This window comes from Maylandia zebra, linkage group LG12 (genome assembly GCF_041146795.1).
Source record: "Maylandia zebra isolate NMK-2024a linkage group LG12, Mzebra_GT3a, whole genome shotgun sequence".
In the NCBI taxonomy this organism is placed as follows: Eukaryota; Metazoa; Chordata; class Actinopteri; order Cichliformes; family Cichlidae; genus Maylandia; species Maylandia zebra.
The window spans coordinates 28,842,063-28,854,192 of record NC_135178.1 but is presented as its reverse complement, the minus strand read 5'-3'; the positions used below and the strand labels follow the sequence as shown (position 1 = coordinate 28,854,192).

Here is a 12,130-nt window from a genome sequence, read left to right as displayed (position 1 = left end):
TTGCAGGGGAGAAATGGTACTTTTATTTTTCACATAATAGAGTTCTTATAAAACAAAAAGAATTCAAAGAAATGCTTGTGTTCCCCTTCAGTTAAATATTTCACAAAATAAATAAATCATTACAATTCAGGCAAAAACACAGTGGTTAAGTATCGAACATTTGCTTTAAATGTGTTCTATCCTTTATTATTTCCTGCTGCCGTGATAAACGGACTCACTGATTGTTTCCCACATCCTGAACATTTTCTGTTCTGTTTATGTGTCTCACAGGAGAATATGGATATAAATAACATCTTGAGATAATTCTGCATCTACTACAGTTTATTTAGTGAAACAGTAGCTTCGGTTGTGTCCACATCACACACTTAGTCCAGCTGCAAACTGTTTGGCACAGACAAAAAAAAAAAAAAGAATAAGCATTGCATCTGTGCCAGTGAAAACACAGGTAACACCATCTCCCAGAAAAGAAGAGACCACTTGTATGCATGACAGTGTTAGGCCTTTTTCTTTTAAAATCAAATGAGAGATTTCTCACTTTTCAGAGTTATAAACCTCACATTTTCAGAGTTTCATATTGTCCCTCTCCAGCCGAGTGCACAGGTTCACACAACAGTTGGAAGAAAATGTGTGGCTGTGTTCTTCCTTCGGGTTTTCTTTCCTCTCATCGGCTTCCCCTGGCCGTTCAGACCCACAAACATCTGTCGCTTCCCATGCTTCCACTTGGCTGATGCGTACGTGTTGTAGCCGTTCTCCTCAATCCGCTCCTTCAGGGTGCAGTCGACACCAAACTCTCTCTGTAAAAAAGCAGATATCATGTTGCAGTGTTATAGACTTAGTGTGTGAGGTTAAGACAAAACGCAGATTATTATCTTGTGCAAAATGCATTGTTGTCTGAGTGCCTATTTACTACTTCCGAATCTACATTGCATGCTTTTCTGTGTGGGTGATTTGTGCGCGTTTTTAAAGCTGCATAGTTTTCTCAGTGGTTCACATGTGTGCACTGGTCTGGTTGTGATTCAGAGTTGACCCAGCAGTTGTAGAACTATAGATAAGGCTTCCTTTGATAAGGACCGAAGAAGCTAACACTAGCTCTCTCTCTCTGGAGCTTCCAGATTGACCTCTGACTCGGATACTAACCGCTCCGTACAGCTCTCCTTTCTTGCTGATAGCCAGATAGAAGTTGCTGCTTAGCCCTTTGATGGCCACCACTCCCACGTCCACTGATGTGATTTCCAGAATACCTAGGGATCAGCAAAAAGAAGGTGACATTAATATGTGTCAACATTAATAGTAGGCATGCTATTATGTCATGAACAACTGAATAAATGCTGTGGAGCAGAGTATAGAAGAATTAACACTCTGGCAGCGGTCACAAACCACCCACATGAAGTGCAGATATAAACCTGGAGGAATCCACAGGTTTTTCAGTAATAGTATAATGAGTACCAGCATTTGTATTCTGTGACATTTACATGGGGAATGTGTGGGATTTCTGTGCAAGGTTACAATTATTCTTGGGCACATTTCTCATTTCTGATATTTTAAAGTTCCTTTACAGCCTACACCTGTATAAAAGATTCCAGCTGCTCAGGTCATTTAGTCTGAAGATTAATGGGTGGATTCCCCCCGGAGATTTCTCGGGTTGTTTATGTTGAGTTTGGTATTTAGCTTTCCAGGTCCCTGTGCAAATACGTCAGGTTTATTGTAAACTATTAGGGGAGGTTAATTTATACCTCAGCTAAAATGGATGTGTTTTTGCTGTAGACAGCTGTTGTTATTTGTGTGGTCTCAGTATCAAAGGTCGGAGAGCTATAACTTCCTAATGTGTCCTTTGACCACAGAACCCACTTGTCTCATCTCATGCCGGTGTGTGTGTGTGTGTGTTAGTGAACCCCACTGTTTCCCATGGGATGTTTGATTTCATGCCGCCCTCCCTACCTTCCTTTTCCCACTTCCTGTGAGCTGTTGTCATTTTACCCCAATTAACACCCATATGTGTATGTGCACACACACACACACAGAGTGGGGGCGTGAACTCCAGAAAGTCAACGACATCCTTTGATCAGACCAGGGGCCCCTCCTCTGTCTGATGACTGTTTGTGTGGCACCCTGCTCTACTGTCAGACTCGCTCCAAACTGGCTGGGGGGAGGGGAGGGGGGGGGGGGGGATTGGAGGCTGCCAGCCTTGGACCTGAGTGGACAGCGGAGGATGCAGGTGTGCCCAAAAGAACAATCCCTCTGTTAAATATACAGCAGCTTCTCTCCTCGTCCGTGAGGTCTTGACTGTATCAATTTCTAGTTCAAACAGCGGCACCTCAGGGCAGTGGGGTCTGAAGCTGCAAGGCGGTGTTGGGGACTGTGACACAACGGTCATTGAAGATCTGAGAAGAGCTGGTTTCTGTATGGGATCGGATGTCGGGTATGGAGTGAGGATGTAAGACAATCTATGGCAGTCTCTGGCTGCTCTGTAAACATGGGAGTGATGAAAGGAAGGAGAACAGAGGAGGACAGAGGAGCCATGACAGTGAGACTGGGGGTGGAGTGAGGATTAGAAAGGCCGTAATGATCACTGATCAAAGTAAGCCACCGGAGGCAGGGGCGAGACAGGTTGTATATACACACATGCACTAATGCACTCTCTCACTCACTAACTCACTCACACACACGGAAAAGCACACACATACACACACATATGCACAGTTGTTTTGAAGCAGGTGAATGTGCACTTGCATATAACACACTAACTCAGCTTGGCTGTGAAACTACTACAAAATCTCCCTACACTGCTCTGTGCTGAAAGGCTAAATGCTTATGTAGACCCACAATAGGGAAGTAATAAGGTCATGGCTGCCAATGTGGGAAAATGTGCTCATCGTTTAGCTTTATTTACGCTGTTAATGGGATAGTATTGCTTCGTATGGGGTTTATTTTACAAACCCCTTTTAAAATGTAGCCTAAAGTAAGCCAGCCAGGTTCAGCAGTTTTTCTCTTGCAAGCTTTTTGCGCCTAATGTGTGGCTTATTCGATACGCTCTGGTGGGAGTTACAGCAGTAAATGGTGCGTTGTTTGTGGAATGGAGGTAGATGTTGCCAGTAAGAATTAGCAGTGGTTTTTCCACAGCGGGGAGCCAAAAGAATATGTGCTTTGCAGCTTAGCATTGTTATTCTTTCTCACTCTTAAACTTCTTTTTTTCAAAATAGATGTTCTGGTTTTGAATAAAGCAGTATTTGGGCAGATAAGTCAGGATTAAAATGTTGATTGTTATCATTTCCATGCAGAAAAATAGAACAGAGTGAGGCGTAAATCAGGAAATATAGTAATAACACTTGATAAGGACCACACTCAGTGTATTTACATGGAAAGGAACCTTTTTACTACCTTTGAGAAAAGCTATTGGCTACATCTCCCTCCTCAGACCTCCATAAGAGCACCATCTGGGTTTTTTTTTTCCAAGTAAAAGGTCGCTGCTATATTTAAAGAAATTATTTATACAATATTCACAGGATATGCCAAGAACTGTCTTGTGCACATGGCCTGGTTCCTTTAGCCTTCCTCTTTCTTGAGAGACACACACACATAGACACACACACTGGCCCAATACAAGTATACATACAGTCTTTACATGCTCAACCTTTCACACCATCACAGCCATGGATAGTTAGCCAGACTTTATTTATTTATTTATTACCACAAAGCCTTTCCCTGAGTCTTGTTTAGCAATGTTTTACTCAGAGCTGCTAGATGTCTTTAAATTTTAAGACGGCTCTGCTGTGCTTAGGCCACGCAGCTACTTAGCTGACTTTAACACAGTCTGCCTTCCTTTTCTCCTTGCTTCTCTGTAACCTCAGCAAAGGCTCACAGTGGGTTGGAAAACCATGTGGGACAGTTTTGCACTGGCATCCCCATAAATCTGTGGGAGGCATGCTGCTCCTTGCAGGGCCACAGGGAGCCCCCCCAAAACAGCTTGCAGATAAATTAATTTAGATTAATTAATTAAAGTTTGACAAATTTAAATGTAGGGTGCCTTTGCATTTCAATTTCTGATTTTAAAAAACTTTTTTCCAGTACTTGGAAAGAAAATGTGATATTTTGTCACTTCAAGGGATCATCAAGGGTCTACAAAGGACGTCAGTCCAGGGATCATGTCTAGCCTCAGGGGCTAGAGCGAAGACTGAAGCTGCTGTTGTGTAGTATTCTTTACCATGTGAACCTGATATGTGGGCACATAATCCATACAGTGTCCCCAGACCCCCTTAGGACACAGCTTTGTGATGGCACCACCATTGATATACTGAAGATGAACGGCTTTGATGTGGCCACAATAATATTCAGGCATGTCATTCATGACTTTGTACCTCTAGAGAATCTCACTTTCACCTCCCTGCCTGAACCTCAATTCATTGCTAATTCAGACTTACCTTTGAAAAAAGCAATGCACTGGGGGAAGTGGATTTGTGGGTCAGTAAAAAGGAAGACAGAGGGATAAATTATCTCAGAAAGATACATAAACTTTAGAGTGACTTTACACCAGACTTCCTTGCACCACTTCAGTTTTACTACTTAAAGGAAACTGCTAACAAAAGCAACAGTAAAGGCATCACAGTGTAATATGGTCAGGAAATAAAGCTGCTTCTGTCATGACCTTGTCAAAACAAACATCTCCCCTGACATTTTGCCTCCTGTGCCATTTCCCCCAAAGTCACTTTGATTGAAAGTGCGGTTTAGCTCTCCCAAGAGGAACGTTAAAACTTCGGGATACACTTACTATGGAATTGCGAAACAGAGAGAAAAAAAAGGTATATAACAACAACTAAGTGGGATATATGTGTGTGTGTGTTTGTTTGAGCACATGTGCTGCTGTTGGGTACCATAAGATCACACCCACCGGACCATGTGATTGCCTGCTGGTTGATAGGCACACACACGTTGCTCAGTGGGAATGCTGGGAGACTAATGAGAATGCTATTTTACTGACTTATACACTGAAACATACAACATGTAATCACTTTAAAGACATGTTTCTCTGAGTGAGGACGTCAAGCTGCTTTAAACAAATGTCTGATCTGTGACTGAGGGTGTGTAATTTGCGTGATGCTGGCGGGCAGAAGGCAATCTGAGTGGGAGAGTCATAGCGAAACAGCCGAAGAGAAGCAAAAAGGGTCTAAAAGCATCAATGAGCTGGACATTCATATCCTCCCCCTGCCACAGCCCTGTTCTTTCTATGGATGTTATCAATGCTGTTTACCCTGGGCTGTGAAGACTGCCTGATAATGGCTGGGTTATCTGCTCCTGCTCCTTTTTAGACCATCTGAGAGCTACCATCATTGTGCTGAGTGTTTAGACAGGAGAGATATCAGTGGGATGTCTGGTTTAAAACAAAAAGACAACTCAAATTAGGATTACTTCCTCCAAACTACCAGTGAATGAACTGCCAACCGGTTCATTCGCGTAACATGAAAGGATCACGTTTTTCCTTTAAACTCACCATTTACAGGTAGCAGCACAAGTTATATTTCTATAGGTACAATCTACATATTTACTTTGGTGTTACATAGGATATAGATACAGATAGACAGAAAGATGTAAATGTATGTTTTAAATAAACTGTCAGGATCTAAGTTCTCATTTAATATGGTTTCTTGTTACTAGAAATGTCCCACTTAAAGACTTCATCAGGTGCTTTTGTCACATTTGATATACTAATACAAAACGAAGGCAAAGGTTTGGGCTATAGAGCTTAAAAATTTGATATCACACTCACAATTTAAAAGGTAAAATTAATTCGAATATTTCAGGCTAAATGAGCCTTGGATAGGGTCACACAGATCACTTCTTGGCTCTGATTCACTCTTCTTTACCTACTTTTGTTAATTGAAAGGGTTACTTACTGAAGGGGTCGTCCTTGATTTTGGTTCCATTGACTTTTCCATTCTTATCGATCCTCAGGAAAAACCTCTGGAAAGAGAACAGCTTTCTCCTTCGTATGTCCCCTAGTAGATGATTGTAACTGCGCACATGCCTCCCCTGTGCTCCCCCAGTCCGACCCACAGGGCCCCCATTGGCTCTGGCTCTAGAGATCAGCTCAGCTTCAGAAATGTTCACTGGAGCTCTGAGAGTCCGTGGGCTGGAGACCCTATCTGTGTCACGGTGGAACTGATGGCAGGCAGCCTCATGCAGGGATAATAAAAAAACCAACAGGGTGACTAGTACAGGAAAAGCCGGGGTGATAAGCAGTGCTGATGACCGTAGTCTGAAGGTGGCCCCAGAGCCTGAACGAGCCCCTAACCCAGCCCTGGAGCAGGACGAGGCAGAGGCAGCCTTACTCCCTCCAGCAGTCCATCTGATCATGGTAGTGTGCTGTGAGGAGGACTAGAGGCAGCCTCGGAGCTTGGGACATGCTGCTGGGGGTGAAGATTGCCTGAGAAGGCAGGGAGGGAAGCCCTCCACAGACCAGAGTGAAGGTGTCCCTGCACAGTGTCCAAACTATTCAGCGCAGGTATAAAAATGTCAAGATATCCTTCTGGGTGATTTTTTTTTGATTATGTAATTTCAGTAAGTCTCTATTTTCCAAGCTGGTACTCCACTCCGTTCTCTTCTCTACTGCTGCAAGGTTTTATGCTGGTTATCAAAACTTCCAAGTCTGTTTTGGAAAACATCTCAGTCTAAATGAACAAAGATTAAAGAAAAAAAGAAAAGAAAGTGAAAAAAGCAGGCAGACTATGTGTGCATTCTGGTGAAAACCTGTTTTTGTTCCCCCTGCACTTTTCCACAGTTTTACTAATTCTTCTTAAATTGTTTGTGAACTTTTAACTCTTGCTCAAAGGGGCTCCGGTGTAAGCCTTTTAGTCCCAGACTGCTTTTCAACTTAACAAGAAAAAAAAGATAAGAAAAAACTAATAAAAACAAATATCCAGTTGAGAAAATGTAATAGTATCCATGTAGAAAGGTATCTAAAATCTGGTAAAAGTCTTTAGTTCCCCTGAAATTAAAAAAAAAAGAAAAAATGGTGCCACCACACCATTTACCTGTTCCAAGCTGCTAAACTCCACATGTGCAGGAAAACATTTCCAGATTTTACTCTGAGGACGAAAAACAGGATTCAAGACTTAAATAGGAAGGTTGGTCAGTCCAGGCGAATATCTGTCCTCTTTGGGTGCCCAGCTCCTCTCGCTCTCTCCTCATTTAGCTCTCTCTCTCTCTCTCTCTCTCTCTCCACCCCATGACTCCACCTTCACACAGCATCGAGGTAACGGTCTGGGGAGGTCTCTTTTTTTTTTTTTTGGCTGGATTGAGTCAGAATTTTTCACCTCTTCTACTTTATTTGAGAATTCCTCACTGAAGATTGATCACTGAAAAATGACTTTATGTCGTGTGTAGCTGTGTGTGACTCTTAGTTATTTGATCCCTCCTTCCTTTACTCAACCCTCCCACGCCCCTCCTCACATATGGGAACAAGTACTGGTCTGCATGTGTGTCGATGTGGTGCTTATGTACAAGCAAGTCTAACTTATGAGAGTGGGTGAGAGGTGATAAAGGGGGTTTACCTTCATAGATGCTACCAACCAGGAAGAAGCTGCCTGGTGGCGTTGGATCTTTCCCTACAGCTACAGATTACACTGGTGATTGGTTTATTGGTTAATGAAAGATCTGTCAGGAGTTTTTTTGTGTGTATTAGATGTAAAAAGGGGGCCTACAAAGGGCTGTATAATTGAGTGTGAAGCAGATAAGTATTACAAACTGAAAATGAATTCACTTCCTCCTCATTAAGGTGATAATCCTGACAAGTGTCCTTCCTCCTCTACAGATTAAAATCATATTAAGTTACAAGTCTGGATGCTGCCTTATCACTACCATCTTTCTAATGCCTCTCTTCTTCCTTCAAGGCACTTTATCGTAGAGTGTTATCTCCCCTGCAGTGCTGTAATGCAATGAAGTTCTCCAGTTTCACTCACCAGACCTCTATTCCTCTGTGACTCAGGTGTCATAGTGGACATCAGCCAACAAGACTGTCTTACGAAGCATTATTTGCTCCTAAAGGCAAGACAGGGACAGAATGGACAATGTCATAGTGGACTAGGCAACAATGTAGAATATGTGCAGTGAATGTGCAAAATATTAGGGACGGTCAGTCGTCTCACGAAGCACATCGATGCTGAAACTCCAGATCACAATATATCAAGTGTTACGAGTTTTGTTTGATTGTCTGTTGTGTGTGTTTTGGACATAAAATCAAAACTAGCTGAGCTTTTGCAGATTATTATGAGGTTAACCATTATCAAGGACCATAAAGTAGCATTTTAACAATCCAGCATGATAAACAAAATTTGCTGCTGGGACTCTTATCTATTTTCCCTGATCCTCTTCTTTTTAATGTCAGCATATTTCCTGGTCCCAGCTTTTTTTCCCTTAAGTCCTCAATTTTAGGGCCTGCTTTAATGTCTGTCAGCGGTCCATGGCCAGAGAAGCAGTTTGGCTTCAATTCTGGTCTTGGTTTTATCTGAGGTTGCAAACAAAACAGTGTTATCAGCAGTTCCTTTGTGGCGTCCGCTCCTTCTGTGATAACCTGAATCCACGTAGTGGACATAGGGGATCAAGGACATGTGCACAAATAATTCCATGTACATTTGCATATATCTACAATGTATTAAATTTAATGATGAATGAAAATGTTCCACTGATTGGCTCAAACAACTTAGAAGCACTTAAATGATGCAGAATATATGAATAAATACTGTATGTCCTGCTAATTAGACAATGACATACTAAATTTAAATGCTACCAAGGGGTAATATACAAGCTTGTAGATTATTTCACTTACAGCTAAGACCAGTTTTACACTTTATGCATTTAATAATCCCCCCCCAAAATTCACATTGAAAGCGTGCATTACATTTTCAGATGCTGTTAAACCTTTAGAGATGTAACAGTCTAAAACGCTGCAGAAATACCTACAGGTCTAACATGATTGTCATCTGTGGATGCCTCAGAGGGATGTAGGCTTCAAATGATGTTGACAGACTCATAAGATTTGGAGGATTTCTTTAGAGGCCAAGGAGCAAATTCTTTGTAAACACAACCATAACTGTCTTTTTCTTTTCCAGCTAAATGCAATATAAGTGAGATTTCCAGGGCCTGGAGACAGACTCATCTCTTCTCCTCGATCTACAGCTTTAGCATTTAGTTTTATCTTTATAGATCTATCTCCCCGAATTGCATTTCAAAGTTCAAGACAAAAAATAATAGAACAGACAAATGTTCTTCTGATCCTTCCCTACAGGCTGTAGCTCTAGCTCTGTTTTTACACTATTCTCAAAAGTAAAAACATAATTACAATAAAAGCAAATACCGGAAATTTAAACGCATTAGAGGAGATTTGATTTCACACAGCTCCAATTGCCAAAAAGCAAAATGAATCAAGGTGACACACATGGAAGAGATTCATTTTATTGTTTTTACCATGTAATCGTAACATTTTCACATGATACGGCTCTTTTGTTTCTGCACTGACAAAGCACATCAGGTGGCTCTTTACTCTGATTTGTTTTAGATTTCACATTTAAAAATCGGGTCATACAACGGACAAGATGACACAATAATCACACTTGCTGATTATTCAGTGACCAACATTTGTACTAGAAAGAAAGCACAGAAACAGTATTACTTGTAGCTGCAATATTAGTAAACTGGAGCAACATGGGCTTCAAAGCAGAATATTTGTGTATCACAAGTAGACTTACTTTTGGAAGTGTTCTAGGTGAAACACTATTTGATATTTCAAAATGTTTCCCTTTTACTTTAAAAGGTTAATGCATTTTTATTTAAATTAGCATTCTGTGTTTACATTTTTTGCGTATGTTTTCCTCTGAGCATGCACTTGGCAACAGTGGGAAAGAAAAGCTCCCTTTTAACAGGAAGAAACCTCCAGGAGAAGCAGCACAGGGATGCAATTAATACACATCAGTTAATCAATAATTATGCTATAATATGTTTATGATTCTGAAAAGTACAATTCTCCATCCTGAGTATGTTTATTTGAGATAATATAAATACTGAATAGATTTTATATTTATATTATATTTTACAGCTTACACACTATTAAACTACTTAAATAGAATTCTGTCTTCTAGAAAGTAAAAAAAAAAAATTGGAATACTTTTTTTCCACTTAGCAAAACGTGCCTAAAGTCTGGCCACTTTACACATAATAAGTCTAGCAAAGTTTTTCTTTGCCAATTTTCTACTCTGATTTTATTTCTAATTAAATATTGTAATCATCTTTAAACAGCAATGTCAAACTCATTTTGGACCACAGGCCACAAACAGCTCACTTTGACCTTAAGTGTGCCAAACCAGTCAGTCTGTCAGTGTAAAGCAGTTTAATAAAAAAATAAATTAGCCCTTTATTATCAACAGTTCATTTCTCTTTTTCTACATGATAAAGAAATGCTGCTGTCGTAAATGGAAGAGATGTCAGCATGAATTTTAAATTGTAAGAAACAGACATGTTAAATTAAAGAAAAAGTTAAGGAAACTAATTTCCTATAGTGTCCTGACATAACAAAACTTTGGAAAATTCACTTTTTTTCTTTACTAGTGACCCCCTATAAAAAAATTAGAAATTTCTACGACTGATAGTAAAAAAAAAAACAGGAATGTTTCTGTCATTTAAATATGTATCTATTACTTACTATAGTCTAGTATGAATGACCACAGGGTATGTGTTTATCAGGAGGAAAAGCCGTGAAAGAAAAACTGAAAATGCAATGAGAAGTCCAACGTCTTTACATTTTCCTGTGGGCCGGTTTGGAGTCTTTGGCGGCTGAATCTGAATCGTATTTTTTGACAGCCCTGTCAAAAAATGTAGCACTTATTTGAACATAGGAGTTATATTGTTGGTATATCAATATAAGTTAGAGGTTCTTATTTTTTGTTGCATGCCAAGTGGAGCAATTCCACCCCAGTGGTGAGTTGTTGAAGTCAATTCTGGCCCATTTTGCTATAATTTTGACCTTTATGGCAGGTGGATTGGCAGTATGGTCCGATCCATTTTTCTGTATCACATTAACAAGTTCCACTGTGGAAATGCACTTTATTCATATCATATGTCCCTGATTCTGCTTGGCCTCACTGTGGGAATAATGACCCCTCCTCTTTGGTACACCATCATTAAGCAGATGTTTTACAAAGAAAATCACCACACTCTCAGTTACTTAAACTCAAGTCCATATGTGGTCCATGAAGGAATTAAACTCGCAAACCGCTACACTGGCCTGTGGGAACTGTGTGTGTGTGTAAACGCGTGTCTGTATTCCCTGGGGCCTGCACTGTGTGTGCTGGGTCAGAGGAGGCCAAGGCTTTAATAAAGGAACACGCCTGGTACAGAGATACCAGTCTAACTGCCTGGGGACATGCAACCTGATGGGGTCCAGATGAAAGTCACCACACTGAACTTCTTCCTTCAAAAACAGCCAATTGGTGTAGGGATTACATAGAACTGCCTTCTTCCTCAAGCCTGTGCTTTGGTTTACTCTGGGATTTGAGGGCTAAGCAACTAGATTAGAGAAACATTCTCTTTTAATGATAGCTTTTGATAGATCACAGGAAAATGTGTTACTTCACGTTCCAAGCAGATAACTTGCTAACATTTGCCGGGCTCATACGGGAGGCCTCGTTTTCCCCTTGGTCATCAAATGTAAATATTTCATGTGTTCCTGGCTGTTGTGTTGAAGGGGGTGTCTGGTAACCCACAAGATGAGGTTGCTGTTTCCTGCTTTGCAGTGATCCATAGATATTTGTCGTGTTATCTCCCCGGTCATGAACAGGACTTACATCATCCTCCTGTGCTGAGTGTCAGTTTCAGCAGGGCAGAGGAATTTATTTACAGGTCAGTCACTGGATCAACTGATCCACACAGAGATGTCTTGTGACTTTTGCAGGGTAATATGGGGTGACAGTGCATTTTATTAACTATACTTTTCACCACACCGAGGAATATAATGGCAAACAATATTACCATACTGTTATATAAATATATAACCTTATATATAACCTGTAAACCTTAGAAGCTCTTCTTTTAGAGTGACGATTCTGTGCGCACAATTCCAAGTCAGCTTTATGAATAATAATAAATT

General features: G+C 40.7%; 1 protein-coding gene across 1 annotated transcript; it reads right to left on the bottom strand.

The window, feature by feature from the left end:
- Nucleotides 1-7,269, bottom strand: LOC101464481 (fibroblast growth factor 10). Its single transcript, XM_004546988.3, has 3 exons — nt 5,889-7,269; nt 1,138-1,241; nt 1-794 (listed from the first exon to the last, which is right to left on the bottom strand). The coding sequence occupies exons 1-3, from the start codon at nt 6,346-6,348 to the stop codon at nt 603-605; spliced, it is 756 nt and encodes a 251-aa protein (XP_004547045.1). The 5' UTR covers nt 6,349-7,269; the 3' UTR covers nt 1-602.
- Nucleotides 7,270-12,130: the final 4,861 nt, after the last annotated feature.

Bases quoted from the DNA above. Each gene is read 5' to 3' on its own strand.
- LOC101464481 (XM_004546988.3), bottom strand. From the start codon at position 6,348: ATGATCAGATGGACTGCTGGAGGGAGTAAGGCTGCCTCTGCCTCGTCC. The intron at 1,242-5,888 runs GTAAGTAACCCT...GCTGATCCCTAG, and splicing joins AATCAAGGACGACCCCTTCA to GTATTCTGGAAATCACATCA. The intron at 795-1,137 runs GTTAGTATCCGA...GCTTTTTTACAG, and splicing joins AAGGAGAGCTGTACGGAGCG to AGAGAGTTTGGTGTCGACTG.